The sequence below is a fragment of the Petaurus breviceps genome, unplaced genomic scaffold (assembly GCF_028583685.1).
Source record: "Petaurus breviceps papuanus isolate PSGF00001 unplaced genomic scaffold, PetGlider_PUasm1.0 175, whole genome shotgun sequence".
Lineage (NCBI taxonomy): Eukaryota > Metazoa > Chordata > Mammalia > Diprotodontia > Petauridae > Petaurus > Petaurus breviceps.
In genome coordinates this window covers 67,875,047-67,894,659 of record NW_027185764.1, presented here as the reverse complement: position 1 = coordinate 67,894,659, position 19,613 = coordinate 67,875,047, and the positions used below count along the sequence as shown (strand labels likewise).

Genomic DNA, 19,613 nt, shown 5'->3' with positions numbered 1-19,613 from the left:
AAACCTTGATTTCTTGTTCTGTAAGAATCAGTGTGAAGAGCTGGGGATCTTTTAAGTCAAAGAAAAAAAAAGACAAGAAAGTTATAATAGCAAGTTTGAGTATTTGAAGTGCTGTATAAGGAGAGAGAGGGATCAGATTTGCTTTAGATTAACCCCAGAGGGTAGAACATAGAATAGCAGATGGAAATTCCTGTTGAATATTTTGCCTCAATGTAAGGAAACACTTTCTAACAGAGATGTTTGTAAGTGGAATGGCTTTCCCCTTTTTTAGTGGTCTCAAGCAAAGAGAGAATGATCACTTGTTTGGCATGATTTAAAGAGGATTCTTTGTTTATGTTTGGGTTTGTCTAGGTTACGTCTATTGATGTCTCTTTTAACTCTTTTAAGATTCTGTAATTTGAGGTTGATATTATCCTCCATTTGTTTTCCGTGTAACCTGGGCTACTATTAGATCTTCTGAATTATCTGAGGTTTTTATGAGCTTATCTTTAGGGAGGTTCATAAGTACATTTCTTAGATTCTGCCTGTTGTGGCTTCTAAATAATCAGCTTTATTATTAAGACTACACATTTTAGCAGAACAATTAATTTTCCATTAATGAAAATCCTGTATATTTTTATACATGGATAACCAGAATATTAGGCTATTTCTAAAACCAGTTACAGTTCTTAAGTTTCTCATTGTGTTGACTAACCTCAAAACTGGAATTTCTAAAGTGACTTTTTAAAAAAATAGAATAAAGTAACTTTGCCATTTGCCTTTATCCATTCTTTTTTCTACTTTTTAGTTTCATCAGCTTTACTTATTGACACATATTTTAAAAGCTCAGTTCATTTGGATTCAAATAACAGAATTATTGTTCATTTGGAGGGTCTGAGTTAAAGTAGATATTACATTGTCTTTGGACAAATTAACCTTTGTTAAGCTAATCCATCAAGGTTGTGATATAATGCTTACTTAAATAAAAATAAATTATGTTAAAGAACTTTTTAGCACTCATTTCTATTCATTCATTCAGTCAGCTAGCATTTATTAAGACATTACTGTGTTTCAGGTAATGTGTTAAATGCCCCAGATACAAAGGCAAAAAAATACTATCCTTACCGATGTGTTCTAATGGGAAAGAAAAGTATAATTATGAACATACAAGCTATAATGGACATACAAAATATAATTTCAGGCAGTTCATTTGAACAAGATCTCTTTTTGGCACCTACTTCCTCATTGTGTTCTTCAAAATATCAAAACTTTTCATTGAATTGTGGAAATTTATTAAGAAAAGCCTCTCAGTACAATTGAGTATGGTTTTATTGTGTATTTATTGATGAGGAATATAGATAAGTGTTATATTATATAAGATTTTTCTACCCTTCTGTGGCTTCACTCATTCATTCCTGTATCTTTTTTTAAGTAATTTTTTTATTAACTAAAAAAACCCATTTCCATACATACAACAGAACACAAAAAGAGGATTTTATATGAAATTATTAATCGCTATTTTATACAGCTTGCTTTTAAAAAAAAGATAGATAATTCTACATGCTGCTTTCAGGACACTTGCTTGTTTCTGATTCCTTCTGAAATTTCTTCTGTACATTTAAAAAATGTTACAATGGCCCTCTTTTTTGGTATCACCATTGACTGACTTAAGAGTTTACTGTGTGCCAAGCAGTGTCCCTTCCACCAGACACTCCCTTCCTTAATTAAAAACCAAGAGAAAGAAAGAAGAAACCCTAAATAAGTATGGTCAAAGAAAGCAAATCTCTACATGTACACAAATGTTTGGCCATGTCCAAAAGTATATTTCCACACATGTCCATCACCTCTTTCTCTGCTAAGAAATAAGTAACATGTTTCATTATAGGTGTGACTGGTAATTGCATTGGTTGGATTTTCAAGTCTTTCAAAGTGTTTTTTTGTTGTTGTTGTTATTGAATGGGGTTGCTGTCCTTGTAAATTGTTTTGCTAGTTCTGCTTAACTTCATTTCATGCTACCTAGGATTCTCTGAAATTGTCTTTTTTGTCATTTCTTATAACACAGTTCCATTATATTCATATGCCATAATTTGTTTAGCCATTCCTAAGGTCCTTCCTTAGATTTTAATATTCTTATTGTCCACCCTCACCACCAACCCCTTTTGGTTTATCTGATGCCTATTCCCACCACCCCTTTCCCTGTGTTTGTATGTTTTTTGTATACTCGTCTCATGTACCCCAGTTATGAGGAATAGTTAGTAAGTTTCACCCCCCATTCTTCCTTCTTTCTACATACTAATGTGTTCCTTTTATCCTCCCTTATCTTTCTCTTCATAAAATGCTCTGAACAGAGCCAGTCTGCCTCAAAAGACCTCTCTTTCCGATTGAATACTTTTTAATAAACTTTGAAGACATTAAGGTTCTGAAGAGACACTCATTTGTTTTCTCAGGACATTAGCAGCATATCATCATACAGTCTCTTCCTGTTGTTGAAATATACCTTTCTAGGTTTCTCTTGACTTTATGTTTGTTGTAATAATTCTTTTTGCTTCGTGAGGTCATTGATTTCTATTTGGTCTATTTTAGTTTTCAGGAAATTCATTTCTTGGGTAAGATGTCTGACCATTATTTGCCTAATTCCTTCCCTCAAGAGCTTTTATTTCATTATATTAATGTCTTACTTCTTTTCTTCTTGGTATGTGGTCTTCATGGAAAATCCATTTTTCTTTCCTTTTAGTCTCTGATTGCAATTACAGTTTACAGCGTTGGTGTCATAATCCCATTTCTTGCTTTCCTTTACCCCACATATCAGGCTTGGCAACAGAGCTTGATATTTTTATTTTATCATCTCTCTCTCACCTGTCATCTTTGTTCAGTTCACACAGCCACCATTTTAGTTCAGCTACTTCATTGTCTCTTGCCTAGTTTATTATAATAGCCTCCTTTTTGGTCTCCCTACCTCAGGTCTCTCCCATCTCCACTCTATCGTTCACACAGCTGTCTAAATAATACTCCTTTTTTGGGGGGACTCAAAAAAAGTCTCAAAATCAGTAAAATTTCATTCTCTTCCTTTCATTAATTTAATAGAAAATCAGAGAAGGTAAAAAGTGTTTTGTGTTCATAAATTTAAATGTAGCCTTGTCCTTCAGAGCAGATCATAACCTCCCTTCCCCGCCCCGCTCCCCCCCCCCCCCCCCACACACACACACCAGGTGGCTGGTCTAGTCGTCCATTTCCTCCCAGGGTCTTGTATGACCTACTGGAACAGAGAAACAAACCCCAGAACAGAGAAAGGGATGTTTCTGAAGTCCAGGCTTAACCCTGTCACCCTATTTAATAAATGGATGAAAGAAGTATTTATTAAGAGTTTACTGTGTGCCAAGCACCATGATAAGCTCTCAGGTACAAATACCAAAACCAAGATAGTCCCTGCATTTAAGCAACTTATACCTACGTATGGGGGAATAGTGGCTAGGGAAGCAGGAACTTATTTTGATCTTATAAATTAGAGGCTTGGTGAATGAGACTCTAGGGCAGTAGATTGACATACCCCATTTAGGAACAGTGCTAGTTAATTTGATCATGGTTGTATTTGCAGAATTGGAGGGATAGGGAATGAGAGGAAAGGGGTAGTTTTCAGGTACAAAAAAGGGAGAGATGGCTAAGGAAGTCTGGTGGTCAGGTCTTTGCGGAAACCTAATCTGGGAATGGCAATCAGCAATTCAGACAGCTGCTGCCCCAGGGCAGAATTTTCTCTAGGATCGCAAGACTGTTGTGGTTGTTCTGGAGAGTAGGGATTGAGTTGGGGCATGGTAACTGGAGCTTTTCTGAAGTAATGGTCTAGAAATACCAATTGCCAATGGTGGTAGACAGGGTGGTTAATAAGGAGACAGCTAGACCTTTTTGAATCTAGGATCAAATAACATTTATTTTTATCTTAGTCTTTATTAATTTATGTTTTTCTATAAGCTTTTTAATGTGTATTACTAGTATAGTAGTACATGTGTGTAATTTATAAATAAGTATACACAATGAGTTATATGTTAAACTTTTTTTTTTTAACTAATGATGTATATATGACCAAAAATGTTTGGACACCACTACCCTAAAACTCAGTCCTGGGCCCTCTTTCTTCTTTACATTCTGTTTTAGTGATCTCAACAGTTCCCAGTGACTTCAGTTACCTACATTCATTTAGATGTATGTATTCATTTAGCTGGAGCTAAGTCCAGCTCTGAGCTACAATCCCACATCACCAGTTGCTGTTAAACACTTCTAATTGGATATCCCTATATAGCATCTCAAATTCAACATATACAAAAGAGAACTTACTATTCTTCCTTCCCTCCTCCTTCCCCATGTCCCCCTAATCCAGTTTCACTCCAAATTTCACTATTTCTATTGAGGGTAATGTTTTCTTTCCAGACACTCATCTTTCTAACTTTGGAGGTAGTGTTGTTAACTCTTCCTCTTACTTCTCATATCGTCAGTTGTAGAATATTGAATATTCTGTCTTCATAGTATCTCTTTAATCTGTCCCTTTGTCTACATTTACAAGGCTACCAATAAAGGCCTTTATCATTTTGCCTGGATTATTGCTATAGCTTCTTTATTGGACTTGCTCCCACTGGACTCTGTCTCCCATGTCTGTTCCCCCGCCCCCCCCCAAAAAAAAAATTCCTAATCTACCTTCCAGACAGTTACCAAAATCTTCCCAAAGTACAAGACTGACCTTGTCATTCTTCTGTTTAAGAACTCTTTGCCTGTAGGATAAAATGTAAGTTCCTTGACTTAACATTTAAAACCCTTGCCAATCTGTCTTCAGTTTACTTTTTCCATTTGTGTTTTATTACCACCTATCACATACTATGCAAGCTTGTTAAACTAGACTACTTATTGTTTCCCAAACTTCCCAAATCCATTGACTTCCTGAGTGCTTTTGTATAGGCACTGGAATGTACTAGAACATACGTGCCTGGAATATACTCTTTTTTTTTTTCATCATCTCTTTTTCAAGGGTCACCTCCTTCTCCATCGTTTGTCAGTCCTTTCCTAAGTTGTCCTTAACAGCTTTCCTAAGTTGTTAGGAGAGAGCTATTCAGGTTATTTATATAAGTTATATATACTTAACCTCCCTGCTTGTATATACCTACCTGGAAGAATACAGAAAGATCTTTGCTTTGTATTTTCAACACTTTGCCTATAGTAGCCACTAATTAAAATGGTTGTTGGATTGAATGATTTTGATAGGATGGATTAGAGAATATATTTGGGAATCTCAGCCTTATAATATCTGTCCATAAGTCCTTAGAGCAGTAATTTACAATCCTAGCTGAATAATAGTCCAGGGCTCCAACAATTTTCTTAAGCAGTATAATGAAATTCTCACACACACACACACACACACACACACAATATCTCCAGGATAGGATAGAGACTATACCTGTGATTCATGGAAGAGGAATCATCTGCCAGTTTAAGTCAGTAATTCTTTCTCTGCTACACCATGCCGCTTCTCATTTGTGTGTATTCTACTAGGTTTTTCATTTCATCCTCAGACCCAGTAAAAGAAATGACAAGAGCCTATGCATATATGGTTGTGTATGTGTTCATACATACATGCATACATTTTAGCACAGGGAGAGAGTATGAGAGAATCAGAGAGCTACTCTTGAATGGCATGATTCTGAAGAAGTTGGAAATCCTTGCCTCAGATCCAGAGTAAGGAGAACTGTGAGACTATAATTAAGTATTCTGTGAAGTGGCTCAGCTACCACTACTCCAGACACTTGGTGAGATGTGGAACTGGATTTGAGGTTCTAAGGCTGTTTTAGGGGGTCTTGTCAAGTTCCCCAGAGGGAAATAAATCTCTCTTTTCTATTCTCTCCTGAACTTAAAGGTTATATTTCACAATTAGAAGACTCTTATATAGGCTTAATGACAAAGGGTTCAAAAGTCCCTCAGAGTTTAGAGTAAAGAAAGAAGACCGGGAGTTATTCTTTTCCCCCTTCTTTTTTAAAGAGAATATAGTGCCTATGTTGTACCACTCTTGGATGTGAAAGAATTTTAATAGTTGAATCAGAGACTAGTTATATGGTTATGGCCCCAGAGTCATAATGGTCATATTCTGACCATTTCTCTTGCTGGCTTTGAGGACGAAATAGAACTCTACATTGGTTCTATTGTTATTTTGGTAATGTATTAACTTTACAGAATTGTAGTGCCTAGATTATTGGTCACCTGTGTTTATTAGACTGACACTCCCTTCCCCTTCTGTACTTGTATACTTGTAGTTTATCAACAGTCCTAATTGATATTCTGATACTTCATTAATAGTTGGCCTTTGCTTAATTATTAGTGATGTTTAATAACTTGATGAAGAGGGTTAGGGGAAAAAAATCCTGACACTTGAATTTGTGACTTAACTATGTTTTCATACTTTTTTTTTCTTTTTTGAATTACAGATCAACTTGAGCGAGTCTTCTTACGACTTGGTCATGCTGAAACAGATGAGCAGTTACAGAATATTATCTCTAAATTCCTTCCTCCTGTTTTGCTCAAACTTTCCAGCACACAGGAAGGAGTTCGCAAAAAAGTAAGTTTGCTATACCTGTTGGTAGAACAGCAAATCTTGACTTCAGTACTTGATTAAATTGATAGGTATTGTGAGATTATTTTTTAGGTTCTATTATTATCTATTCTATATGGTCTTAGTTTCTTCTCTAACCTTTGCTTATTTAGTAGGTGCTTATTAAGTAATATATTGCAAGTTTAATTGCTGTGTTTTGGAATACCTGTACTCTCCAGTAGTCATGCCAACACTTTTACATATAAAGTAGTTTATTCTGGGAATGATTCTCCATGCTTAAAATTGTATCCCTGTTTCTTCAAAAAACCAAAGCAAGTATGCTTGGGAGGAAACAGTTCTACTCCCTTGCAGTGCATGATAAATAGTGAGTTAAAGCTGAACTCTTCACATAGGCTGGACATTAGCCAGGTTTTAAAATTTGTGATCGTTTTGAGTTACCATTTTGACAGTAACTGATAGATACATTTTGCCTGCAAAGCAGGATGTTACCTTATAATTTGTAATAGATGTAAAGTTATATTAAGGGGTTATAGACTCTTGAATTAAGGCCAAATCATTTAACTTAAAAAATCTGTTTTTAATGTACATTTTTTTTGCTTCTCAAGGATTAATGCTTTATAGTATATAGAAAGAAGTTCAGAAGTGATGTCATCCAACCCATACCTGAAGAGAACTTTCTCTTCTAATGTCCTTGACAAATGTCATTTAAGTTATATTTTAATATTCTAGTGATAAGGAAATCACTATTTTTGAAGACAGTTCCAATTTTGAATGGCCCTAATGGGTAGGAAATGTTGCCTTGAGTCAAAATTGCTTTCTAGTCACTTTGTCAGAAAAGAAATTTAGTCTGTTAGGACCTGTCTAGAGTGTCATACTACCCCTCGCTTGTCACTGTTTCCTTTTCTGAGATTTTCAAAGACCATCTTTTTGATAATGGTTTCTAGAATTTTGACAGGAAATTGAAGTCAAGAATATTGGCATGTGGGGCGGCCAAGTAGCACAGCAAGTAAGAGCACCGGCTTCAGTGTCAGGACGACCTGGGGATCGAATCCGGGCTCTGACACTTAACACCCACCCAGAAACACCTGACCGTGTAACCTTGAGCAAGTTACTTAACCCCAATTGCTTAGGGGTGGCCAGGGTGGCACAGCGAGTAAGAGCACTGGCCCCAGTGTTGGGATGACCTGGGGATCAAATCTGGCTCAGATACTTAGCACCACACCCAGAAATAACTGGCCGTGTAACCTTGAGCAAGTTATTTAACCCCGATTGCTTAAAAAAAAAAAAAGAATATTGGTATGTAGTTTGAAAAAACCTCTCTCTTGGGTGTTTTGAAAATCAAGAAGACATTTGCCTGTCTTGAGCTGTATATCACATTTCTTAATTTTCATGATTTTTCAGAATATTTTCATTGGCTTAGAAATTTTATTTTTTCTTTATTTCTCTTTCTATTTTCCATTTTTTAATTTTCTATTTAATATTTTCTATTATTTCTCTTTCTTTCATCGACTTGGAATTCAGTCCATTAGAATATGGTGACTTGCATCATTAGACTGGCTAGGTGCTCTTTTACAATCCCTTTACATACCTTGGACTTATTCTTTACTTTTTTTTTTTGGAGGGCAATTGAAGTTAAGTGACTTGCCCAAGGTTACACGGCTAGTTTTTGTGTTAAGTGTCTGAGGTCAGATTTGAACTCAGGTCCTCCTGACTCCAAGGCCAGTGCTCTATTCACTGTGCCACCTAGCTGCCCGGACTTATTCTTTTTTAATTTCTGTTCTCTTAGTTAGAGTAGGTAGGTGACACAGTGGATAGAGCACTAGGCCTTGAGTCAGGAAGACCTGAGTTCACATCTAGCTTCAGATATTTACTAGCTTCATGACCCTGGACAAGACACTTCACCTCTCACTTCCTCAATTTTCTCATCTGTAAAATGAGGATAATAATAGCACCTATCTATTAGGGTTGTTGTGAGGATCCAGTAAGGTAATAATTATAAAGCACCTTAGCACAGTACCTAGCATGTAGTAAATACTCTAAATGTTAGCTCCTATTATTATTATTATAATTAACATTAACCATTTCTGTTGTTTTTTTTCTCATTCTGGAGATTAGATTCAATTCGACAAGACTTTTGAAAGCATTTACTTTGTGCAAGAAGCTGCTGTGGGTGGTGGGGATACAAAGGTCCCTGACCTTCAGGAGTTTATCTGCTATTTGAGATGATATTGCATGTGCACATATAAATAAATAAAAGATAATTTGAGGAGGAAAATGGTCCAAACAGCTGTAATATATATGAAAAAAGACTTAAGATCAAAGGTGGCAGATGAACCTTAAGGAAGTTAGTAATCTCCTATGTGATGGGTCCTTTGAATATAGCAACCATTGAAATAAAGCATTGTACCCCTGAAGAATTTTGCTGGAGGAGTGGCATAAATGGAATTATCAAGGAAATATGTGACTGGTAAAGGAGGTGGGCCCATCATGTAAAGAGAGGAAGTGATAACTACTGGATAGTCTTTGTGCTCCATTGGTATCCATAGAGATTTAGAGGTGGCTCTCCCCTGCCCCCAGCACTTCTGCTGTTTCTTATGGGGAATTTATAGCATGATAGGGACAAGAATCTCGCAAGATGAGAAGGTGCAGATGAACTTTGATTTGCATCCTTGGAAGTAGGAACCACATAAGTGAAATAATAGAGCTTTTGCAGTATCTCTTCTCCAGGATAACATTTTTAGTTCCTTCAACTGAATAATCTTTTGAGGCTCTTTTGCTTTCCTGGTCTTTCTGCTCTGGACCTCTTTCAGATTATCAATGTCTTTGCAAAGAGACATTCTGGGCAGCCCAGCCTAGAATGGAGCATAATATTCTAGATTTAGTCTAACTAGGGCACAGTACAGTGAGATTATCATTGCTGTAGTTCTGGATATTTTATCTCTGTCCCTGCATCCTGAGGATTGAACAATTTAATAAAAGAAAAATAAATCCAGTCATAACAGATATGTACATTTCAAGAAAACAAGTTCCTATGTTGGCTATGTCCAAAAATGTATGTCTCATTTTAATTTAAGTCTATCACTTCTAGCAGGAGGATCAATGGAACAGACTAGACAAGGGAGAATCAGAAATAATGGAACTCGGGGGGGGGTGGCTAGGTGGCGCAATGAATAGAGCACTGCCCCTGGAGTCAGGAGGACCTGAGTTCAAATATGGCCTCAGACACTTAACACAAAAACTAGCTGTGTGACCTTGGGCAGGTCACTTAACCCCAACTGCCCTCCAAAAAGCAAAAAAAAGAAATAATGGAACTCAATATCCTGGTGTTTTATAAACTAGATAACAAATTATATAGGAAAGTACTCCTTGTTCAATAAAAACTACAGGGAAAACTGGTAAACAGTCTGGCAGAAATTAGCCTTAGATCAACATCTTACACCATGTTCTGTAGGATAGGCAGCTAAGTGGTAGAGTGGATAGAATACTGGACCTGGAGTCAGGAAGATCTGAGTGCAGATCCTGACTCAGGCAGTGACTAGCCTGTGTGACCTTGGGAAAGCCACTCTATTTCCTTCAGTTTCCTTAACTGGAAAGTAAGGATAATAGCAATACCTACTTGGCAGGATCAATGAAATAATATTTGGAAAGCTCTTAGCGCATAGTAGGTACTAATAAGAATGTTATTGATAACAACAATGGGTACACGATCTCAATATTAAATATATTTAAAAATTAGAAGAGAAACATCATATACCTTTCATAGCTATGGGTAAAAGATGTATTCTTTTTTTTTTCTTTTTTGCTTTTTGGAGGGCACTTGGGGTTAAGTGACCTGCCCAAGGTCACATAGCTAGTTTTTGTGTTAAGTGTCTGAGGCCATATTTGAACTCAGGTCCTCCTGACTCCAGGGCTGGTGCTCTATTGGCTGCGCCACCTAGCTGCTGCCCCGTAAAAGATGTATTCTTATCCAAATAAGATTTAGAAGTAATTATAAAAGATGAAAGATAAACATGTGTCTTTGATTACATGAAACTGAAAAGTTTCTGTGGTAACTAATTTAATGTACTTAGAATAATAGCTAGTCAAATTGGAATTGTCTTTGTGTCAGATTTCTCCAAAAACAATTTACTATTCAAGACATATAAATAGTTAACATATACATGACTTCAGTAAAGCCATTTCCCACTAGATGAGTGGTCAGAGAATATAAACATTTTTCCAAAAAAAAATTGCAAACTATTAACAACCTTGTGAAAGAATGTTTCAGATCATTAATAATGCACAAAACTACCCTGAAGTTTCATCTCACACTCTGGAAGTTGGCAAAGAATAATCAATGTTTGAGGGATTGCGAGCAGTGAATCAGTCCAGCCATTTTGGAAAGCATTTTGATATTTTGCAAATAAAGTAACTGATATCCATACCCTTTGACCCAGAGATTCAATACTAGACTAGTGTGTGTATAATCATTTCTTATAATTGCAAAGAATAGGGGAAAGAAAACTAGATGCCTATGGATTAGAAAGTGAATGGCTAAACAAATTGTGGTATGTAAATGTAATAGAATAATGGAATATTACTATGTTGTAAGAAAAAATAAATGTGAAGACTACAGAGAATCATGGAGAAAAATCTAATGCACAGTGAAGTAAGCAGAACTAAGGAAACAACATATATAAGGATTCCAATAATGTAAGTGGAAAGAAAAATCACCAAAAAATTAAAACTGAGTTTTGCAGAATTACAGAGAATAAGTTATTTAAAAGAAGCCTTAAAGTCGACATGCCAAATCCACAGCCCTTTGCAGAGGTGGGAAGTCCACAAGAGTCATTTATTACACACGTTTTCAGACTTTCTGATATTTTGATCAGTTTTTCAAATTTTTTTTTTGTACTTCTTTATTAACCCTGATCAGAGAGTGACTCACCACCATCACTGTTTTTATACCCTTACTGGATCTTTCACAGAAAAGGACCTGTGTATCTATTATATCATTTGTTGAAGGATAAGCAGCTTATTGATGTGGGTGCTCCCTCTACTGGTGCAGATCACAGTTTAACCACCCCATTTTCCATCCTGTGCAACTCTTACCCATGTCCTTCTCTGAATCCTCTAATATCCAGTGAAATGAGAGCCTGCCCCTCAATCTCTTGACATTATGTGGATTAAAAGCTCTGCAATTTCCAAAATGTAACAGCCTATTTCCTCTTAAATTTCAGGCCTGGTTCATTGTCCAGCTGTAGTGTCCGATCAAGATATATGTCACTTAACTGCATATCATGATCTGAGCAATAGTAACTTTTCCCTCTACTTTTTTTTCTGTGTAAATAGTTAAGCTTAATTTTTCTGAATGAATTTAGCTTTCATCTAGTAGACTCTGCCATATACCAGAGACATTTGCCAATGGGAGCACCAGAAGGACCTCACTATCTATTGGGTGTCCTTCTATTTGACCCTTTTTGGACATCTTCTCTGACGATGGTAAACACACTTTGTGGGCATATACCTCATTTTATGTCATGTTAATGACCAGTCAGTTGAACAGAATTATTTATTATGTCTTTTAAGGAATCTGGCAGCATTTTAATAAATGCTGTGAGATACTAATAATATGAGATACTGTTATTTAAAGATATATGGGATCAAATGCCCAAAGTAGACAATTACTTTATTAGAACATTTAAAGCTGTATTTTGATTTGCTTTTTTATATTCTGCATTATGTTCTGGCTTTTTAATTATAGTTAATAAACAATATGCAAAATGTAGAATCTAAAAAGATGTGATCTGCTGTAAAATATCATTTCTGAAAGCTCACCTGTTCTTTTCTCAAGCGTTCAGCAAGGTTTTCTCTCACCATGTGTATGGATTATTCTCATAGACTCTTACAGAAAAATAGGCCTATGAGACTTACTGATCTTTTTTTCCCAGTTGTAATGAAGTTTTCTTTTTCCCCTTCTGTTTTGATATTTCTTTCTCTTTCAAATAACTTGATACTCTGTACTCTCAGCATTGTCTTCCTCAGTGACTCTTCTTGTATTTGTTTCCTTTATGCCATTTCTACTTCCTCATACACTGTATATGAGACTTATTATCACCCTTATTTAATACATTTGGTTTGTATACATTTTTCTTTTCAACTCTTGAAAAACCAGATGTATATGGTTTAACTCCTGTGGACTAGATAAAACAAAAATTTAATAAAATACTTGTTGAATATTTGTAGTTAATAAATTGTAGTTTCTATGTTTTATTAGCTCTCCTAGTTGAAAATTTTGCATGTAAAATCATAGTCGTGGTATTCTGTGGTGATGAGCTAGCAAATTGGGATAATAGAGGAACATTCTCTAACTCCAGAGGGGCATTGCTTCTCTGGTTGAATTCATTTCCCATTTTAGGATGAGAGTATGTAGGAAAAAGCATCTTACATAGTTAATTTAATTTAACATCTTCTCTGACAAGTATTTTTAATATCAACTAGTATTTATGCACGATGCCTCTTTGAGCCTTAGAAATGGGTATTATAATAATAGCACTTCCCTTATAGGTATCAAATGAATTAATATATGTAAGTCAATTTGTAGACCTTAAAGTGCTTATAAATATTAGTTATCATTTTTAGTAGGGATGCTTTTTTGACATCTGAATTAGAATAAATAGGACTTTAAAACCTTTCTGTTAGGTATAGCTTTGCACTTGCCTCTTCACCTTGTCATATATCTGTGTCTAGTGTCTGGTGGAGTTGGCTAGTTCAAATTTCAGATGAGGCTTAGTGCTGTTTAAAACCTTTTCTACTTTCTTCAGGTTCCCATTTTTTCCTCCACTTCTTTCCCTTCAACAGACAAATTTAAAAATATACCAATCTTAATATAGTCTCTATCTTGGTAGTGACTGGTTCTTTTTGATTCTTCTTTGGAAATTATAGATTGATAGCCTCCTTTACCTTTCGACTGCTGCCATTCTAGTCCAAGCCCCTAATTTATCATGGCTTATTTCTTACTCATCTCTCTATTTCTAGTCTTTTTCTGACTGTTGCCAAATTAATGACTTTGTTTCTTACAAGATAAAATTCAATTTACTTTAGTTAGCACTCAAGACCTTTTATAATCTTGTCCCACTGTATACATATATCTAATATTAACTTGGGTTATGTACCTTCTGGTCTACTTAACTAATATTTTAGTGTTCTTCAAATATATTGTGTTGCTTATTGTGTCTGAAACTTTAATATGTTTTTTTTTTCTTCCTGGGATTACCTTTCCTTAGACTGTATCTATTTTAAACTTATTTTAACTTTAAAGTCCAGCTTAGATTCTGTCTCTTTCATGAGACCTTCCTTGGCTACTCAAAGCTCTCACTGATTTCATTATTTCCTGATTTCTGTAGAATTATGTGGATCACCAATATCAACACTTAATTATTTTTGATTTATATTTTTTTCTGCCCAGTGATCTTGTGAGCTCCTTAAAAGTCAGAACTGTTTTATCCTACTTTGAATGCCCTTATATTGATAGTCTGTTAGTAAATTTTGTTACTCATTGTATCTCCCCTTGTGATCTAGGGGTATGTAGCCCTGGAAAAAGGCATGTGGAACTGGGACTAAAATTAACAGTGTCTTTTAGAAAGGTCTTAGCATTTGAAACATAAGCAAAGACACTAACAGCCCAGCAACAGAAAGACATTTGAGTAGAAATGACAGTTTTAAAATGCATTCTCTCTTACCTGTGACATGTATGAATTTTGGCTTCTGTTAATTTTTGGGTTCCCTAATATTGTCATGGTTTTTATTAAGTCTGAGAGTTGTTATGGTATAAAGAGCCCTGGATCCTATACATAAGAAGGTCTGAGATAAGTTTTTGCTCACTCTATGAGTGTGCAAGCCATTCTCTCTGGACTTAGTTTCCTAATTCATAGAATTGGTGATAATGACACTTGTACAACTTATCTATCACACAGGGTTTTTGTGAGAAATTTGTTTTTGAAATTATAAATTGTTATGTAAATTTAATCTGTTATTCAGTCTTCTAGATCAAAGTTTTTAAACTGAATGGAGGCTAGCTAGTGGTTATTAGTTTATAAATTAAGCCATGGTTTAGGTTTGTTTATGAAATTTATTGAAGTTGAATCAATTTTGCATATAAGTTTGTATAAGAATATTCTTTCCAAATCCAGTCCCATTCCCTTCTGTTTCTGGTTGTACTCTCCAAACTTGACCACATAGTTTTTTTCTAAGGGCAAGGATGGTGACAGAGTACAACTCTATAGGTCTGAAATTTGGGTTTTTTTGCTGTGGTTCAGAAAAGAAACCATACAGAAAGGAAAGAAAAATGTTTATACCTATAAGATTCATTCCTAGTTTGAATACTGTAACATTTAACTATTATTACTGTTATTTAGAACCCCTCAGTCACTTAATTTAGTTGTTAGCTGATGTGTAAACCAAGTTCATTTTTTTACGCTAAATTTATTGATGATGTACTAGTTGAGAATTTGAGAAATTCACTCTTCTTTACTCTAGGTTATGGAGCTATTGGTCCACCTGAATAAACGTATAAAGAGCCGTCCAAAAATACAGCTTCCAGTAGAGACTTTATTGGTTCAGTACCAGGATCCTGCTGCAGTTTCCTTCGTCACAGTGAGTGGTCTTCTCAGAGGATTCACTGGCTAATAATGTTTTCTTAATATATTACAAAGCCTGAAATTTGGGCTCAGATTTTAGTTAAAATGTATAAGATACTTTCTTTTTAAGCAGTATTCTAGTTTTTGATCAATACTTCCACAGAGAGAAGACCTTAAAGAAAACTCTGAGAGTAGGTCATTGAGGGGCATTATATGGCAGAATTATTATATTAAAAAAAATAGCTTGTAAGATTCAGGAGAATAATTTATTAGTCAAAAAATGTTACTTTTTCCTTAGCAAAAGAAAAAATATAGAAAAAGAATATAGAGGGAAAAACAAAAAAGGAACAGTTTGGTTTGAAAATCTTTTTGTTTATATATCCTATCTTATCTTTTTAGTATTTTAGGGGATTTTTGAAAAACTATCTCTTACTTAAATAAGAATAAAGTAAGGAGGGGCAGCTAAGTGGCACAGTGAGTAAAGTGCTGGCCCCAGAGTCAGGAGGACCCAAGTTTGGTTCCGGCCTCAGACACTTAACACCCACACAAAAAAAACTAGCCGTGTAACCTTGGGCAAGTTACTTAACCCCAATTGCCCTCCAAAAAAAAAAAAAAAGAAAAGAAAAGAAAGGCTTACTTATCAAGAAGGGTTCTTCATAATGAGATTCAGATCACATTAACATTTTCTATTGAAAAGTTAATGATTTTTAGAGTATGACATGTAAACAGTTTTGATACCATACAGTAATGCCTAGTTTCTTTAACAAATGTCCTTGCTACAAATGTAGTACTTTTTTTATCCAGGAAGGTCCAAGGGTTAAGTGGTTTTCTTCTACATGTTTAGTCAGATATAGCTGTTCACCTTTCACTGCATTACAGATATATTTTGCTCTAAGTACTAAATGTTGCCAGGAAAATGGTGTCAGTTGAATTTTGATAAATCAGATGGTCATCTTTGATGCTTCCCTTTTCCTTGCTTTCCGCATCTAGTGTTTCACAAAGCCCTACTGACTCTGTGTCTGGAATACCTCATCTGTTTCTTTCCATTACCACCATTCTAGTTCATCTATCATTAACATCCAAGATGCCTCTTGTTTTTCCTTCTACCAGTCCCCACTCAACATATTCTTATCAAGTTCCTGTACAGAAATATTTTAAGGGCTTCCCTGTTGCCCACCACAGAGAACTCCAACCTACCTTGTAAGCCTCATTTCTCTTTTATGTACTATATATTTTAGCCAAACTGTAGCACTTTTCGTTCCCCAAATAAATATTGATATTCCTGGTTTTCGTTTAGGTACATGTATAACTTAAAAGTATTTTTAAGGGAGACATATCCACCTATTTCAGAAACAAAACAAAAATGTCAGCTTTATGTTGCAGAAATTGAATACTGTATGTTTAGGTCTAGTGACAAGAGTTCTTTAATAATTTTAGAGGCAGATTATGTATGAAAAATTGCTTGACCTAGAAGAGTTATTAATGTAGTAACAGAGATCTAATGACTCTGCCTCAGTTTCACTGTGCATGAACAGGGTGTCCCAAAAGTCATAGTCTAGTTTAAAACTAAATTAACTTAAAACTGAATGTAAGAAATTTATAGTGTGTAGACCTTTTTTTTCATTGTCAGTGCTAAAGTCAAATGAAGCTTCAGATTGTATTTCTTCCTGAAAACCAGTAGTCCAAGTATCTACATTTTAATTCACTGATGGATTGGATTGATGGTTTTTTTCCTTCAAACTTAAAAATTGACTTAAAGTCTAGAAACAAAAATATTTGGGGAAGGGAAGATATGATGCTGTGAGTTTCCAACAAACTTTAAACTTTGATTTACTGCCAAAATTATAAACCATATGTTTTGATTAAAGTCACATTTCATTTATTTTGATACTTGGTTTTCTCTTTCCTTTATAGAATTTTACTATAATTTATGTTAAGATGGGCTATCCTCGCTTACCAGTGGAAAAACAGTGTGAACTTGCCCCTACACTTCTTACTGCGATGGAAGGGAAGCCTCAGCCTCAGCAGGATAGGTATGGTTTTTCTTGATTACTTCTGTCTCTAATAAATTAATGTACTAACAGTCATTTAAAATAAGAAGTTTGTACATTTGGTTTCAGTTAGGAAAATTTGGAACCCTACCTCTTTTACCTGTCTGACAATTATATATTAGATAACCTTTCTTACTTCTTAATGTTGTTTACTAAAATTCTGAATACCATTATAATCAGAAGTGTGCAAATTCAGCATTCTAGTGATGTGTGTATTTTGAAGACTCTTAATAAATTTAACTGCTAAAATTATATGTGGGGCATGGTATTTCATCAGCATATTAGTCCCTTATAAAACAACTTGTTTCTGAACATGTGCTTTTGAAGGATAAAATACTGGAGACATTTGAAATGAGGGGAATAAGATCCCTTTTCATTGTCACTTATAGATCTAAATTAGATGAATGACTGTTGAAATTTTTGAAGGGAAAATGAAGTTAAATAATGCTTTCAACACATCTTTCAGTAGACATTTGACTCACATGAGTCTTTAAAGGAAAGACTGTATATGTAAATGTAAAAAGTAACAAATAATCACCTCAGGTACCATGGGTTTATAATTATTTCAGGACTATCAGAAAGCATATAATAAAAGAGAAATCTATTTATCTGTCTGTCTGACAGTGTGATTGATGTACGGGATAGAGAGCTGGCTCCCCGGTTAGCAAGACCCACCCAGTTCAGTCCTAACTCTGATATGGATTTTCTGACCCTAGGGAGATTGTCTAATTTCCCTTAACGCCAAGCACTTCTGATCCTTAAGGGGAATAGTTTAAAAAATGGTGCTATTCTATATTACTAGAGGAAATTCCTTACTGAGAGCTCCTCGCTGTCCTTCTGGTAAATCAGAAGACCATTAGGACTTCCCAGTGACCTGTTCCTGCCCATGAATGACACTTTCCCATCTACCTTACCAGTACTCCCTTAAGATTTCCAGGATTTTTTTTCTGATCTCCTGTTCTAAGCATTCATATGTATTGTCTTTCCCATCTAAAATGTGATCTCTTTGAGAGCATGGCGTGTTTTGCCTTTTTTTCCCCTTAAAAATATCCTCAGTGCTTAGCACTATATTTGATATATAGTAAACTCCTAGTCAGTGGTTTTGTATTCTTTCATACATCAGTGAAAATATTTGCCATACATATTCTTACATGTTAATGTGTCTTTATACAAATTTATAGTTACATAGTTTTTTGTGTAAAAGTTAGATACATGATAAGCAATTGATTTTAAATGTCATGATTTTTAATTTTTAAGAAACCAATCACTTAGATAATATTTAATATTTTTTAAATAGGACTTATTTTTTCTATGAAAAAATTTAGCTGAGAAAAGTATTTTGTAACATTGCTGTCTGAAATTTTTACTTTTAATCCTCCAAGGATGACTTTTAAAAGTCATTAAAAAATGACCAATATATTGGGGCGGCCAGGTGGCTCAGCGAGTAAGAGCACTAGCTCCAGTGTCGAGATGACCTGGGGATCAAATCTGGGCTCAGATGCTCAGCATCACACCCAGAAATAATTGGCTGTGTAACCTTGAGCAACTTACTTAACCCCAATTGCTTTAAAAAAAAAATGACCAATATAACCCTGAATGACCTCTTCAGGTTTTTAAAAAAATTTTTTTATAATACTTTTTGTTGCCTAATACTAAGTATAGATGAATATATTGTTTTACATGAATGCTGCCAGTCTTTATGGGAAGAATCCCTATTGCCATAATGGTCATTTGTTAATATCCTATTTGCTGCTTTGTATCTTACAAGTTATTTTTAAAATAATTGCGGTAAACAATTATCTTTTCAGCTTAATGCATCTTCTAATACCAACCCTTTTTCACATGAAATACCCTGTTGAACCATCTAAAGCAGCTTCTCCGTTTAATCTTGCTGAGAAACCAAAGACTGTACAGCTGCTTTTAGACTTCATGCTAGATGTCCTCCTGATGCCTTATGGGTAAGTTAAAAACTCCCATCTCATTTTATTGTTCCTTCTTTAAATATCATTTTAAAGGGATAAATCAACCTTATGCTATGTGGATTACTCCTACATCTATATAGCTCTGACTTCCCCCTTTTTTTTTAATCAAATGTTTTATTAACTTCTAGTTTACATCATTCATTTCTGCAAGATTTTGAATTACAAATTTTCTCCCAATTTTTCCCCTACCCACTGCCCCAAAATAGCAATCCCACTGGATATCCCCTCCTCCAATCTGCTCTCTCCCATATTTTCTCCCATACCTCCTCCGACTTTCCAGTAGGGCAAGATGGATTTCTATGCCCCAGTGCCTGTATATCTTACTTCCCAGTTACATGTAAAATTATGTGTATATATATATGTTTTAAACATTTGATTTTAAAACTTTGAATTCCAG

At 35.0% G+C, this 19,613-nt stretch overlaps 1 protein-coding gene across 6 annotated transcripts in view; it reads left to right on the top strand.

Moving 5' to 3' along the window:
• The window catches only part of ECPAS (Ecm29 proteasome adaptor and scaffold), a 163,586-nt gene that overhangs the window by 34,368 nt on the left and 109,605 nt on the right, over positions 1–19,613 (top strand). For all 6 annotated transcript variants that reach the window (XM_069085306.1, XM_069085303.1, XM_069085304.1 and 3 more), the window contains 4 exons: positions 6,441–6,571; positions 15,083–15,199; positions 17,098–17,216; positions 19,043–19,192. In XM_069085306.1, the coding sequence (XP_068941407.1) occupies positions 6,441–6,571; positions 15,083–15,199; positions 17,098–17,216; positions 19,043–19,192 (517 nt within the window). The remainder of the gene's footprint in view (positions 1–6,440; positions 6,572–15,082; positions 15,200–17,097; positions 17,217–19,042; positions 19,193–19,613) is intronic.